This window comes from Hyla sarda, chromosome 2, assembly GCF_029499605.1.
Source record: "Hyla sarda isolate aHylSar1 chromosome 2, aHylSar1.hap1, whole genome shotgun sequence".
Taxonomy (NCBI): domain Eukaryota; kingdom Metazoa; phylum Chordata; class Amphibia; order Anura; family Hylidae; genus Hyla; species Hyla sarda.
The window spans coordinates 424713073-424729029 of NC_079190.1; the positions used below are offsets into that span (position 1 = coordinate 424713073).

Consider the following 15957-nt stretch of genomic DNA (forward strand, 5'->3'; position numbering starts at 1 on the left):
TTCGAGACCCTTTCTGCTTGTAAGCCACAGTGTATCTGCGTTTTTCCTGCTCCACACTTCTTCTTCATCTCCTGAGTCTGCGTCTGCACTCTGCAGCCTTGTGTCTGGCACCATTAGGAGAAGGGGTGTGGGCTTCTTTTCTGCAGGTCCCAGGGATTTTCTCAGCAACGGCAGCATCTCTGTTCTCTTTTATTTGGTTGCATGGTTGGTCTGGTAGAGGCATACATCCCTTTCTGCTGATCCCTTTGCTATCTGCGGTTTAGTTCATATCCGCAGTCTTAATACCCCACTGCTATAGTGGAGTTCCCATGTCTGTGTTCCTACGTATGCTAGGACCACTCTGTAGATGTGGAGCCCACCTTCCTTTTGCTTGGTGGGGTGTGCCTCGGGGCTTCCGGTAATTTTGTTTCCGCAGTTCTGCAGCTGTTGAAAACTTCTGTTCTGACTTGGGGCCTGCTGGGGCGACAGTCAGTTCAGCTCCTCCCTATGCCTCCAGGTGTGTTTCGGTCTTTGATGGCTCAGGCACCTACTCGTCACTATCTGGATTGGCTCTCCACATGTCTTGTACTTTTTGCCCAGCACCAGTGCACTGGATTCTGATCCCTCTTGGGACACAAGGTGGCTTCTCCACATAGCGATGGGTTGCCGTTCTGTCCTCCCAGTACTTATCCGTGGCTGTGGTGCAGAATTTCCATTCTCCTATGCACTTTTCCAATCCCATTTCCACAGGGGTGCGGGGATAAGGGTGCTTGTCATGGGTCTGTACTTGAGTTTTCCTCTCGTCCATCCTTGTTTCCCCTCCTATGGGGGGACGGGACTATTTTGTTGATTATTTTCTGCCGCCCAGATGTTGCTGTCTCTTTTTTGCTGTCTATGCCTGTGGGCTTCCTGTCCACTATCTCAGCTTGACTCTTTCCTCTGTTGGAGGAGTTTGTACAATCTACCTGGAGGGGGGGGGGGTGTCCTTCCTTCCCTTTTGTCTGTGTCAGCGGTACTGCACTGACACCAAAGTTCTCTGGAGTCATCCTTCCTGTGCCCAGACCCTGAGATTCCCTGCTCGGTTCTCATTTGTTTCTCCCTCCGTTACCATTCTGGCGTGATGTTTCTTTAGTGTGCTCTTTTTAGACTGCTCTTCCGGTTTCTTGGCCCTGGGTAATGGTTCAGGTTTTGGGCATGTGTGGTGTTCCGGCCAAGACTCCTCCGCTATCCCATTAGTCGGGGCGGTCTTTCGGTTCTGCACTCCTTCACTTGTTCATGGAAGTTTTGTCGCCTGGAGAGTTTTCGCAGACGTCTGTTTTTCTTACTCTTCCAGGGTGCGTCTTCCAGTTTACTTGTCGGTCTCAGGTATTTGAGATGGCCCCCTTATTCAGGGTGTTTGTCGCTCCTTTCTTCCTTCGGTGTCCAGGTCTTCCCGAGTTGGAGGGTGTTAAAGTTATCTGTATTTTCCCAGTCTAGCTCTTGATCCTTCTGGTTGATCATGGCGGGCCCCTGGGACAGCGGTTTTTGGGTCTGCAGCTGTTTCGGTCTTTGCTCTCATGCACCGTCCCTTTCCAGTGCAGCATCCCATCATTCCTTTTTTTTTTCCTGTGGTTCCTTGTCTCTCTATATGACCCGAGTGCCTTGGGTCTCTACAGAGGATGGCCCTTTCCTTTTGCGTCCTAGTCTATCTCCTTGGACGGGAGATCTGCCTGGAGTTCAATTTCAGGGCCTCGTGTGTCTTCGCCTGGGAGGCTCGTCCGCAGGCCTTGTGAACACCTGAGTTCAGTCTCGGGACTGATTCCTTTTCTCTGGTGGTTGTTTTTCCCACCCTAGGGTACTGCTTTGGTACGTCCCATCAGTTAGGTGTCCTCCAATGAAGAGTGACCGGGAAAAGGAGATTTTTTTTTTATACTCACCGTAAAATTCTCGTAGCTTTGATTGGGGGACACCGCACCCACCCATTTCTTCATCTTTTTTCCGAACTATTCTTTCCGGTTCTTGGGTTGTTTATCCGGGATTCCTTTCTAGGGTCCTTCGGACGTATGTCTTTGTTGGCTTCTCCTACTGCTTTTTGACAAAACTGATTACTTCACTGCAGGTGGGCGGGTAAATCCTGCAAGGGAGGAGCAGACTACTTTTTTTCCTAGTGTCAGCGCCTCCTAGTGGCAAGAGCATATACCCATCAGTTAGGTGTCCCCCAATGAAGGCTACGAGAGATTTTACGGTGAGTACAAAAAAAATCTCCTTTATAATTAACACATAGGTTATGTCGCTTATATGTGGTGTGGGTCATACTTTAATTTTCATTTTATTTGTTTAGGCTTATGATAATTTGAGCCTGAGTGATCAGTTGCTAAGGGCCGTCTTGAACCTTCTGAGAAGAGAGGTGTCTGAGCATGGTCGTCATTTACAACAATACTTTAACCTGTTTGTCATGTATGCTAATCTTGGTGAGTTAAAAAAAAATAAAATAAAAAAAAAGTCCTTGTATTTTTTAAGTTTGTTAAAAAATTTGTTTGTAGAAAAGCCATGAGGCGTTTAGTAAAATGTGTACCTTTTTATATTTTAGGCATGCAAGAAAAGACCCAGCTGTTGAAACTCAATGTGCCTGCAACTTTTATGCTAGTAGCAATGGATGAAGGGCCGGGTCCTCCAATCAAATATCAGTATGCTGAATTGGGCAAATTGTACACTGTAGTGTCACAGCTTATCCGGTGTTGCGATGTATCATCGCGTATGCAGTCTTCTATAAATGGTAATGCACTAAATTGAAATGTTTGAAGAATCCTAGTCATGCAATAGATGTTTTGCTGTACAGAATGCAGTTGATTGACCCACAGTTTTTAACAGCACAATTCAATCTCTCTGGAACTGACTTGAGAGCTTAGTACATTGCTCAGTCCTCTAGAAATGAAGCTGCACTCTCACTGTTAAGCTCAAATGTGGAACACAGGTTCTCCATTCTCGTGATCGGTGGGAGTCTCCAGTGATCCTGCGGATAGGTGACCAGTGTTTGTCTTCTGATAATGAAAATACACTCTGCGCTCAGCTCCTCCTAATCTATAACATGACTGCAGATTATTCATATAGTCTTGTGAGAAAACGTTCAGAATAACTTGTCATTTTGTTCATGGAAATGTTTGCTTATTCTGGGTTAAGTAGTCATTGTGGGCAGTCCTACTTGGTGATTGACAGCTCTATGTGCAGACTTACACCTGTCAATCTTTGATTAGGACTGCCCAAATGAATGGTTAGCTCAGAATGAGCAGAGGTTTACATGAAAAAATTACGTTATCCTGGAACATTTTGCCCAAAACTATACATTGGTCTGCTCAGCTCCTCTCTAGAACATTTTGTCCGCAGATTAGACTGCATTGTAAACATCAGAGGTAACTTAACTACTATTTAACAGGTTGATGTCTAAGGACGAGCCGGCTTGTCCTGAAACTGCAAGCAGCGTATGGCGCGGGCTCCTAACTCGAGCTTGCGTCATACCGGCCGACCCCCAGCTGATTCCCGTAGCTAGGGGCCGCCGTTAAAAGCAGACATGCAGCAATTGCCGCGGACGGCTATTAACTCTTAAGATCACCGCTGTCAAAGCTGACAGTGGTGTCTAAAGGGACCTGTAACTGCTCCCTGGTGGTCCAGTGGGGTGGATCGACTTGGATCCACATCTGAGGTAGCCACAGGGCTTACCTTACGTCCTGTGGCTGCTGCCGCACTGAGAATGATAAATCCTGGCAGGACCAGTCTTTATCAATTGAGCTTAGAGCACACAGATCAATGTGATTCTATGGAACTACATTCATCTGTGTAAGGAATCTATTGATTCATCCTAAAAGTCCTGTAAAAGGCCCTCATACATCCCAGTATATGGAAAAATAAAAGTTATAGTTGTTAGAACATACAAATTTTTGTGCATGTAGTTATAATTTTTTTTTTTTTTAGTAAAATAAAATACCTTTATAAATAAGGTATCCTTGTAAACGTATGAACCTACTGAATAAAGATACGGTGTCATTTTTACCAAAAAGTTCACTGCATAGAACCGAAAGTCCCCAAAAGTTACAAAATTTTGTTTTTTTTCTTCTTTTTTTCAATTTTGCCCCAGAAATAAATTATATATATATTTTGTTTTTCCGTAAATTTTGTGGTGAAATGATTGATGTCGTTATTATAAAGTACAATTGTGGCGCAAAAAAAGCCATCATATGGGTCTGTATGTGCAAAATTGAAACAATACGATTTTTAGAAGGTCATGAGGGGGGGGGGGGGGAGGGGGAGTACAAAAACTGAAATAACCCTACGTCCTTAATGGATTAATAGTGCTTGTCCCACAATTATTTACTGTTAGTCAACAGACAATATTTCAAGTTTTCAGATGGATTTTTTATATTATATATATATATATATATATATATATATATATATATATATATATATATATATATATATATATATATATATATATATATAATTAGGTGTTTTGTTTGTTGAAAAATACTTGAAAATTAAAAAAAAATTACAAAGCCATATTATTTAACATCCTCCGCTTCAACATAAGGGAAAAAACAAGAGAAAAGGGGGGAAAAAATTCTTAAACTGCAGTATAAATAAGAAAACACAAAACTACCAGAGACATAAGTAAAGCCAGGTAGAGACTGTAAATAAGGGTATCAAGATAGTTGCCTGGGGCCTACGTCAGTTGGAATCTTTATATATAAATGTAGATTATTACTTTTCTGTCCTGATCTTGCAGTAACATGTTCCAGGGATTGTACCAAGTCCTCTTCTGATCCTGAAATGAAAATAAAGTTGAAGTCAAATTACATCTCAATCAGAAAAATAATCAAAACAGTAAAAGGCTTTTTGAAACATGAGGAAAAATAAACATAATTGGTATTCCAGCGTTCGTAATTAGCATCGCCTCCAAAAGAAATTGTGATCAAACAGTTGTATGTACCCTAAAGTGGTACTAATAACTACCGCTCACCCCACAAAGCATACGCTTTATCAATAGAACAAAGGTTAAAATGGGTCTTAAAGAATGTTATGTTTAACTTCTTTTACAGAAAATTCTTTGTACCAATATGTAAGATTAGTAACGAGCACAGAGTATGTTCAGCTCACTCCCCAAGCCCACAGCGCCCGGACTGGCGTGGGCAGAGCCTAAGTGCAGGGATATGGAACAGACGAATGTCCAGCGCAGGTCAGTGGAAACGGGATGCTTTATTGGGTTACTTTAGCACATGAAACACAAGGATACAGGTGATACTGACTAAGGCCCAACTCCAGGGACGAAACGCGTCACCTGTAGCCTTATCTTCCATGTGCTGAAGTAACCCAATAAAGCATCTTGTTTCCACTGACCTGCGCTGGAAAATCGTCTGTTAAATATGTAAGATTACCGACCTGCAGAATAAAGTTAAAATATTTACTCTACTGTAGAATTACAGTTTTTTTTAACGTTTAGCACCCATATTATGTGATACCATTAAAAAGAAATGTTGTACTGAGAAAAACCAGCCCTTGTGCAGCTCTTGTAATTATTTATCCCTTCATGACAGACAATTTTCATCCCCAGCTTCCAATTGAAATAAATGTAATTATGGGACAACCTGTTTAATATATTACTAGATGCACACAAGCTCATCTTAAAGCCTACATTTAGTTTTCTTTCCTATACTCAATTACAGGTAACCCACCACTTTCCAACCCCTATGGAGATCCCAATTTATCACAGCCTATAATGCCACTGCAACAGAATGTGGCTGAGCTGCTGTTTGTGAAAACCAGTTATGTAAAGAAAATTATAGAGGACTGTAGCAACTCTGAAGAGACCATCAAACTTCTACGATTTTGTTGTTGGGAGAATCCACAGTTCTCTTCTACAGTTCTCAGTGAATTGCTGTGGCAGGTGAGAAATGAATTTACTTATTTCACATTTTTTTCCCCTAATGTTTAATCACTCCACTGATTACTAGATATACCATAAAAGCTAAAGGGTCACAGATGTTAAGAATGACGACATTCTACCTTTCAAAGATTTCCATGTTCATCGTTCATATCCCTATTAAATGTTTGTCAACAGTTATTCTTGTCTTGTAGGAGTGTGATGTTTTATTTTGTAAGTTTTCTTTTATCCTCTAGGTGGCATATTCTTACACCTATGAGCTTAGACCCTACTTGGATCTTTTACTCCAGATTCTGTTGATTGAAGACTCTTGGCAAACCCATAGGTGAGTGCTTTATTAAGTAGCATTTACCAGAATAAAAAATACAACTTTTTTTTGTTTTGTTCAATCACTTTACACCATTTCCTGTTTTTAGGATTCATAATGCACTTAAAGGAATACCAGATGACAGAGATGGTTTGTTTGACACCATCCAACGCTCCAAGAACCACTATCAGAAAAGAGCTTATCAGTGCATAAAATGCATGGTGGCTCTCTTCAGCAACTGTTCTGTTGCATACCAAATATTGCAGGTAAGTAGTCCTTATGTGTAAGAAGTGTTATTTCCTCTGGCTGCAAAACTGTCTGTGTAATAGGAGCCATATAGCATGTGTGTGTATATATATGTGTATGTATGTATGTGTGTATGTATGTATGTGTATATATATATATATATATATATATATATATATATTAAAGAGAGACAAAAACATGCGTTATATATAAATATTTTGTAATATATATATATAATATATATATATATATATATATATATTATAGTTTATAAAATATTTATATTGAATGCATGTTCCCTTGGGTGACTTTTACATATGTCATATGTTCCATATTTCCTTTTCCCCACTCTACTAGTAGTAAAATGTTTATGAATAAATAGACTGTGTATAGTTTAGGTAAAATTTTTGATGAATTGTCGATCTTATACACTGCATCTTATTTTTTCAATTAAATCTCTCTTCACTTTTTTAGAGTAATGGAGATTTAAAGAGAAAATGGACTTGGGCAGTGGAATGGTTGGGTGATGAATTGGAGCGCCGGCCTTATACTGGCAATCCTCAGTACACCTACAACAACTGGTCTCCACCAGTACAAAGCAATGAAACCTCGAATGGCTACTTTTTAGAGAGGTCACACAGCGCTAGGATGACTCTTGCTAAGGCCTGTGAGCTGTGCCCAGAAGAGGTAATGTATGCTTTTACCGAACCTTTATAGATAAAAGTAATATTTCTAAATAACACCAAACTGGGTGCAATCCAGTGCTAGAATATTGTAACCAAAGAAATGGGGAAAGACACCAAGCTAGCAACTATGAATGGATGCACACCAAAATTCAATAACCATTGTACATATCAAAAGTATTCCTTTATTCACAATTCTAAAATATACAAAAAACAAGAGTAAGCAAACTTTTAAAATCATTTAAAACACATATATAATGTTCAGGCGGAGGAATGTAGTCCTGCAACGCCCAACCTGTACTAGGAAAAGTATTCCAACAGACAGATGCATGAGATCCCGGATCAAGGCAATATAGCAGAAAATGTATATATTAATATTAAATCATGTAGCATGCAAACCCCCCAGTACGTAAATAGGAAAATTAGAATTGTATATATAACCTATACTCATGTGCAAATGAGCAAAACTATCTAACCCATGTGTGGCAAAAAATGTCAGAAAGACATAAATACAAATCATAATCACTAGTGCTAAGAATGGAGATAGACAGCAAGTGCTAGTGAATCAAACAGCAAGGATATGTAAACCAAATGTAATGAGCTACAAGCCTGGAAGGTGCATGTGCTGTAAAAATGCCTGTGGGACCCACCATGTATGGAATAAATATGCCGGGACTGCATGCATCTAAGCACGGGGGAAGTTAATCCCACGTATTCCGCCTCCAACCACGGAGGCTTCCTCAGGAGTACTTTCTCCATTTCTTTTGTTACAGTGTAAACCGTGGCACAAAGCTCTTTGAAAATGTGGTCGATGCTTTTCGTGGCAAAATTTTGGCACGAAACTGATTTATTTTGCAAAATTCTTTGAGAATCTCCCCCAGTGTCTTATAAGGGAGTATTCCAGTGAAAAACACCTTATTCCCTATCTTAAGAATAGTGAACAGAGCGGGCTTCTGGTCCAGGAATTCCTCTGCGCTGACCGGGAGAAGGACACCAGACAAGTAAAATACCTTCACAGAGGGATTTATTGTGGATAATGGCATTATCCACAATAAATCCCTCTGTGAATGTATTTTACCTGTCTGGTGTCCTTCTCCCGGTCAGCGCCAATTAATTCCTGAACCAGAAGCCCGCTCTGTTCACCATTGTCTATATCAGGAAGGCTGCAGATCTGGATTACTTATCTATGCGATCACCATTGTTGTGTATGGGCTACACAACTATGTCGGGTCAGCGGTGATTTTTTCCCCCTACCCTCCCCCTCACATTGTAGTGATTTTACTCCACAAGGAGCGCCTCCGCCTCTTTTCTTTCCTCTATATAGATCTTAAGAATAGGGGATAATTTATAGATGGCAGGGCGTCTGACCACTGGGACCCCCCGCAATCTTCTGCACAGCGCCCTGGCAGTCTGCAGGAAGCGGACATGCCAACCCCCACTAGAGGCGCTATGGTCAACATGCCAACTCCATGTTTCTCTGTGGGATACACGTCTCCTTCCTGCAGACTGCTGGGACGCCGTGCAGGAGAACATGGAGGGTTCCAGCAGTCGGACCCCCGTTATCTACAACTTATTCCCTATCCTTTGGATAGGCATAAGTTGTATTAAATGAATCTTAGATCTCAGATGATTAGAACAGGGAAAATATTCTAGAACATACAAATTGTAAGGTGTTACTCCTGTTAGAAAAAGTACAGTCCAGCTTAAATGTTTTCTTCTTTCCAAACTGATGTATGTTCATTGATGTTTTTTTTATACACCATAGGGATATTTGTTTGTTTATTTTTACAGGATTAGTACTTCAGCACCTAAATTTTTTTTTCTTGCATGATAACCTACTACTTCAAGGTAGTGCATCTGTGTGTGTGTGTGTGTGTGTGTGTGTGTGTGTGTGTGTGTGTGTGTGTGAGAGAGAGTGTGTGTGAGACATTTGACCAACCATTGTCTTTCATCTTTTGTTCTTCACTGGATGCCATTATAGAGTCGTCATACATTTTATTACAATTTTTGAACTATAACCAGGAAGGGGCATAGTATAAATAATGCTTTCTCTGTCACCTCATTGGGGGACACAGAGACCATTGGTATTATGCTGCTTGCCACTAGGAGGCTGACACTAGGCAAACAATTCTAGTCAGTTTTAGATTAGTGTCAGTAAGACCTCTCCAGACCTGGTCTTTTCTGTTTTATTATTTTCTAGCTAGGGCTGTATAGTTTCGTTTTTTCCCTTTGTCATTTTTCTAGGTTGGGCGACAGGAGCATTGCGCTACCTGATCGCCCACATGCAACAAAGGGGTACGGTGCATATAGTATGGGCTGTCAACCCCTTCTCTCCAACGGTCAGCGCCTGGCAGTAGTACCCTGAATCCGGGTCCCCCACTTGCCCCTGTCTGCCTTGCTATGGCAGCCTAGAGTGTTGCAGCGCAGCCTTTAGCTGACTGAAGATGTCTGGGTGAGTATGAACTTCATCCCCCCCTTCTCAGTGGTTAAAGCTGTTGCCTTACAACGCTGGGGTCTGGGGCTTAGAACCCAACAAGGACAACATATGCATGGATGTTCTCTGAGTGTTTGAACAGTGAGTGCCATTAAACCTTTTCCCTTCTTCACCGACCACCTTTACTGCATCCACCGCGACTGCAGTCCCAGTGTCCCACTTCCTGGGTGAAGTGACTGACGGGGTGGGCACTCTCTGCAAACTCCACGTGGGTGGCCATGGTCCTTTCCACCACCCATTGTGGATATGCCATCTGCCACAGCTGCTTTTCCTGTACTCCACTCTGAGAGAGTAATCAGCTGTACAATGGACTATCTACACCATCCATGGAGGTTGGGTAGTCAGCCGCAGCTGCTGTCCCGGTACTCTCACTGAGTGAGAGTTGACCGCTGTACAATGTATCCTCTCCACCATCCATAGAGGTTGGTTCGTCTGCCACAGCTGCTATTCCGCTACTACACCCTGAGTGCGAGTTGAGAGATGTACAATGGCCCTCTACTCCATTCTTAGAGGATGCGATGTCTGCTGCATCCACGGTTACAGTTTCGGTACTTTGCTATATGTCAGAGTTGACTGTTCTTCCGCCCTCTGCCATGCCCTTGGAGGACATGATATCTGCCGCATCTATGGCTGCAGTCCTGGTGCACCACGGCATGAAGCTTTTGTCGGGAGGGTGACCCTCCATGCACCCTGGTTTCCCCAAACGTCCATGGAAGCGTGCTTTCCGGACCCTGCTTCCGGTGGGAGACAACCAACCATTGTGTCCCTGCAGGTGCAATTGACAGTCTATGGCCGCAGCATAGGTGATGTCCCATTGGTTTGCAGTCGGATCGGTTTTCAGTCCAAGGGATCCAGTTGGTGACCTTACGTATTCCTATCGTAGAGGGGGCTCTCTGATATGGCATCCTCCCCCCCTCCTCCAAGGGTAGTATCGTTTGCCTTCCTATGCCACTGATTCACATGTTTCCTACTGTAGTTTACACAGCACAAGGTTTGGGGTAGGGACCCTGCTCTGGCCAGTACAGCCATTTATTTGCCCTCCTTTTGGGTGGAGTTGTTTGCAGTGTCCTTGCCATTGCTGAGGTACATTCATGTCAAGGGGTTCCAACTCTGGCCCGTCTGGAGTTTACATTCCCCACCCCAGGGGAGGCGCTTTAGTGGGCTAGGTAGGCCTTCCTCTCTGACTACTCTATTCGTCTCATCTTTCCTTCTATGGAAGTGTGGTATTAGTGGTCTGGCTTTGCACTGCTCTTACCTCCTATGGGATGCCTAGTGTTGCTCAGACCATCTTGGCGCTCCCATGGAGTTGGGGTGGAGTTTCTTAGGTTTCCGCTATTTCTCGGGCAGTCCTTGCATTCCTCCTCCTTTTCTAGGTGAAGTGCTGTCAGTCTTCTGTACTTCCTCATGTGACTGGCTCAGGCATCTCATTTAACCCTTCCGCTACCGGCTTGGGTGTAGCTTACTGGGTGTCTACTATCGAGATTCAGCCTTTGCGCTCCCCCTTCTTCTGAGGGGTTGTATGGCCTTTGTGGGCTCCTGCCCTTGCCTTTGCAGCAGTTTCCCTCTGACCTCCCTCTGTCAGAGGATTTCTTTATTTCAATTCTGCCCTCGCTCTCCCTTTTTTTTTTATTTTTTTTTTATTTTTTATTTTTTGGTGTAGTTCTGCTGGATATGGCTTAGTTGCAGCTGTCTCCATCCTAGCTTTTGCAGGGGCTCTTGTTGGTCCTGACAGGACAGTTCATGTTTTCTCCCCCTTCCTTTTGAGTGCAGTTCTGTTTGTTCTGGCCTGGTCCATACCCTGGCTTCCCCAGCCCCTCGTGCTGCTCCCTTTCCCTGTATGGGTCTTGCTTGGAAGCCATCCTGGTGGTCCTTGTGTTTCCTTCTGGATGTGAGGTCTCTGTTCTCTGCTCTTACTCTCCAGTGATATTTCTGTTTAGTGTCTCTAGGCCTTCCTCTTGAGGCTTCTCTGTTCAGGTCGCCTCTGGCTCCCCGGGGCTCCTCGACAGTCTCAGCTGTGGCAAGTCCCTCCTCCTTTTTAAGAGTGTGTCGTTGTCCTGTGCTTGCCCTCCAGTCTGGGTGGGCACCCTCCTGTGCACTGGTCATGTCTTCTCTTCCTCGCATTGTTGCTTCAGTTGGCTTGACATCTCGCTGGGTCCCCTCGAACTTCCACTTGGTGACTGTCATTCTGGCATGTTACTCTCTCTGTCATCCTATCCGTTTCCACGTTGGAATCCCATGCTTGATCATCCTTTTCTATTTCCTAGTCTTTTGTGTCTATGATTGCTGGGTGGCGGTGCCTTTTTTATCCTAGCCACGATTCTCCCCTAGGTTGGATCACTCTTCCCTGACAGCCCCAGAGTCGTTTTGCTCCCTCTCCTATGGTATTTTGCCCTTCCAGGCTCTCCTTGCTTTGGGCTCTCTGCCAAATGGACTTTCCATGCCTTCTGCTCCGGAGGGGTTGTTCCTGGGGCTTCCACCATTCCGGGAGTTAGTCTCTGGCCTTGGCAGGGTTTCGGCCCTACTCTTCTCCACTGTTTATCCGCAGCGGCAATCTTTGCTCGAGGTTGGTATTTCAGGGTTCCTCCTTTTCTTCCTGGACATGGGATCGGGTTTCTCTGGGCAGCGGCTACAGTGTTCTGGATGGCTCTGCTCCCTCCTGTCTATTTGCGTTCCTCCTTCTCCCTCCAGAGTGGGAGGGGCCTGGGTCTTTGGGTAGGGGCCCTTCCGGTCGGCCTGGTTGCTCAGTCTGGCTGTTTTCAGTGTCTCCACGTGCGTGGTCCTCCTTGTCGCATGTTATTTCCCACTTTCGTGGCTGTGCGGCACACTCATGGGTTCTCATGCGGCCTAGGATTGAGGTTTGAGTTTAACCCTCCCGGTTCAGGTGTTTGTTTGGGTGCTTCTTCCTGGCCTTTTTCCTGGCCTTTTTCTTCAAGCGCTCAGGACTGTTAAGGAGTTTTGCTTTCTTCTCTCTTCGTCCCATTCTAGCAGCTATGTTATCCACCTTCTGAGTCTTGCCTTCTTGTTGAGCGTCCTTGAGCTGCTTTTCTATTGTTCTCTCAACTCAGCCTCTGTCCTACGGTTGCGGTTGGCTTCCTTTCATGGCTCTCCCTTCATTCCTCTCCGGCATGTTTCTCTCCTGGGAGTGGCGTTTCCTCGCCATGTTTGTCTTGCTTTTCTTATATTTTCCATGTTTGGGCCTATCCTCTGTGGTTCTGCGTCTTTTGAATTTTCATCAGGGCTTTCTTCTGCTCTCCTGTCAGGACGGGTTTGGGCCCATAGGCCTTTGGGGCGACCATTTGTTTTCTATATGGTCGGCTGTCGGACCCCAGTCTCTACACAATTCGTTCCTTTTGGGTCCGGCCTCACCCCTCATGTTTTGCGGGGGGCTGCCAGGTGGTTTGTAGCCGGGTTTCGGTTTCCTCTGCCCACTTTCTTGGGTGACTGACTATGGCTCAATCTCTGGCCTGACCTTCCCCTCTCTGATGGTAGTGCTTGACGGTATGACCAAAAATGCATATCACTGTATTTTTGTAAGTTATGGCTGTTCCACGGTATTTAACAGTATTACCACCACCCCACCCCCCTACACTGGGGAACTAATCATATGTGACCCGCGGGCACTGCTCTGCTTCTCTAACAAACCCCCCCCCCCCCCCCCCCAATGAATCAGCCGCAGTCCCCCACATCGGGGAACTAATCATATGTGACCCACGGGCGCGGCTCCCCCCCGTCCTCCTGTGAGCCTCTGGCGCTTAAAATGAATGATTTGCATGCCGCGGTGCTGGAAAGGATTAGTAAAGGACATCTGTACTGGTTTATTTTACATATTCCTGTGCCCGGGCTGCAAAAATAAACTTTGGCTCACCTTCCTACGTTCCCCCGTTGCTCTGGTATTTGCCTCACTGTTCTCTGCTGCAATCTTCATGCAGCTTTCTGGGGGCGAGAACGTCACAGAGCCGTTAGCGTATCATCAGCACCGTCGGCGTATCAGTGCGCTCAGCCTTTCACCGTCCGAGGCGGGACATCGCTGCGGCCGGTGATACGCTGACTGCTCTGTGACGTTCCCGTCCCCAGGAAGCAGCATGAAGATCGCAGCGGAGAACAGTGAGGCTGATACCGGTGCAACGGGGGAACGTAGGAAGATAAATCAGTTTATTTTGTTGTTTTTTGCAGCCGGGCACAGGAATATGTAAAATCAGTACAGATGTCCTTTTATTAATCATTTCCAGCGCCGCGGCATGCAGCTCATTCATTTAACCCCTTAAGGACTCAGGGTTTTTCCGTTTTTGCACTTTCGTTTTTTCCTCCTTACCTTTTAAAAATCATAACCCTTTCAATTTTCCACCTAAAAATCCATATTATGGCTTATTTTTTTGCGTCACCAATTCTACTTTGCAGTGACATTAGTCATTTTACCCAAAAATGCTGACCCCTTCTGATCCCTATAACTTTTTTATTTTTCCACGTACAGGGCGGTATGAGGACTCATTTTTTGCGCCGTGATCTGAAGTTTTCACCGGTATGATTTTTGTTTTGATAGAACTTTTTGATCACTTTTTATTCATTTTTTAATGGTATAAAAAGTGACCAAAATTCGCTTTTTTGGACTTTGGAATTTTTTTGCGCGTACGCCATTGACCGTACGGTTTAATTAATGATATATTTTTATAGTTCGGACATTTACGCACGCGGCGATACCACATGTTTTCTTTTTGTTTTTTTTTACACTGTTTTATTTTTTTTATGGGAAAAAGGGGGGTAAATCAAACTTTTATTAGGGAAGGGGTTAAATGACCTTTATTAACACTTTTTTTTACATTTTTTTTTGCAGTGTAATAGGTCCCATAGGGAACTATAACACTGCAGACACTGATCTTTTACACAGATCACAGGCGTGTATTAACACGCCTGTGATCAGTGTTATCGGCGCTTGACTGCTCCTGCCTGGATCTCAGGCACGGAGCAGTCATTCACCGATCGGACACCGAGGAGGCAGGTAAGGGCCCCCCCGGTGTCCGGTCAGCTGTTCGGGACGCCGCGATTTCGCCGCGGCGGTCCCGAACAGCCCGACTGAGCAGCCGGTTCACTTTCACTATAGAAGCGGCGGTCAGCTTTGACCGCCGCTTCTAAAGGGTTAATACCGCACATCGCCGCGATCGGCGATGTGTGGTATTAGCCGCGGGTCCCGGCCGTTGATGAGCCCCGGGACTGACGCGATATGATGCGGGATCGCGGCGCGGTCCCGCTTCATATCGCGGGAGCCGGCACAGGATGTAAATATACGTTCTGCGTCGTTAAGGGGTTAAAGCACCGTCGGCTCGCAGGAGGACGGGGAGAGCAGCGCCCGCGGGTCACATATGATTAGTTCCCAGATGTGGGAACAGCCACTGCAGCTGATAATTCATTCATTCGAAGGGGGGAGGGGCCTGACTGGTATTGCGGTATAGGAAAAATTCATATTGTACAGAATAAAAAAAAGTATTCGGTATGAACCGGTATATCACCCAGCACTATGTGGCGGTTGTTTTTTTCCACCCAAGGGACTGCTTTGGGACGTCCCATGGTCTCTGTGTCCCCCCCAATGAGGCGACAGAGAAAAGGAGATTTTTTTTTTGTGCTCACCATAAAATCTTTCCCGTAGCCTTCATTGGGGGACACAGCACCCACCCATTTACGGTTCCTGGTCAGGTTGTGTGTTACCTGTTCTTGCTTTCTGGTGTCCTTCAGACGTTTTCTCCTTCAGACGTTTTCTCCTTTTGTGGTTTGGCTTCTCCTACTGCTTTGTGACTCAAAGCGGGTATATCCTGCTGGGAGGAGACAACTTTTTTTTTTTTTTTTTTTTTTTTTTTTTTTTTTTTGGCTAGTGGCAGCAGCATAATACCCATGGTATCTGTGTCCCCCAATGAATGCTACGAGAGATTTTACAGGGAGTACAAAAAAATCTTTTTTTCTATAGTATCCACTACTGTGAGTGGCTCAGGAAAATAATAAATAAATAATAAAGTTATAATAACTTAAAAACTGCACATAAAATAGTAATTCACCTTATGGTAAATCTGTTAAAATGAATTCTGGAAAGGTTTTGAAAATGTTTACATGTCATTATTACTGAATCGAGCTAAGCTTTTTATATTAATTTTATATTAAGTACTACTAATTCTACTAATTTTCTACTAATAGCATTTGTCCTCCAGTTTGTATCCTGGAAAGGTGAAAATTGTTGATCCATATTTGTTTTATTTGACATACTTGTGCATTCTGTATGGCAATAACATTTGTCTACAGCGGTCTTTGGGCTTATTGGTGTGGCTTTAGCTAGCCTTTGTCTGATATT

The 15957-nt window shown here is 44.2% G+C and overlaps 1 protein-coding gene across 6 annotated transcripts in view; it reads left to right on the forward strand.

The window, feature by feature from the left end:
• USP9X (ubiquitin specific peptidase 9 X-linked) overlaps nucleotides 1-15957 on the forward strand; it is a 197839-nt gene that overhangs the window by 177802 nt on the left and 4080 nt on the right. For all 6 annotated transcript variants that reach the window (XM_056558938.1, XM_056558943.1, XM_056558942.1 and 3 more), the window contains 6 exons: nucleotides 2300-2429; nucleotides 2549-2734; nucleotides 5676-5896; nucleotides 6130-6218; nucleotides 6310-6466; nucleotides 6921-7133. In XM_056558938.1, coding sequence (XP_056414913.1) covers nucleotides 2300-2429; nucleotides 2549-2734; nucleotides 5676-5896; nucleotides 6130-6218; nucleotides 6310-6466; nucleotides 6921-7133 — 996 coding nt within the window. The remainder of the gene's footprint in view (nucleotides 1-2299; nucleotides 2430-2548; nucleotides 2735-5675; nucleotides 5897-6129; nucleotides 6219-6309; nucleotides 6467-6920; nucleotides 7134-15957) is intronic.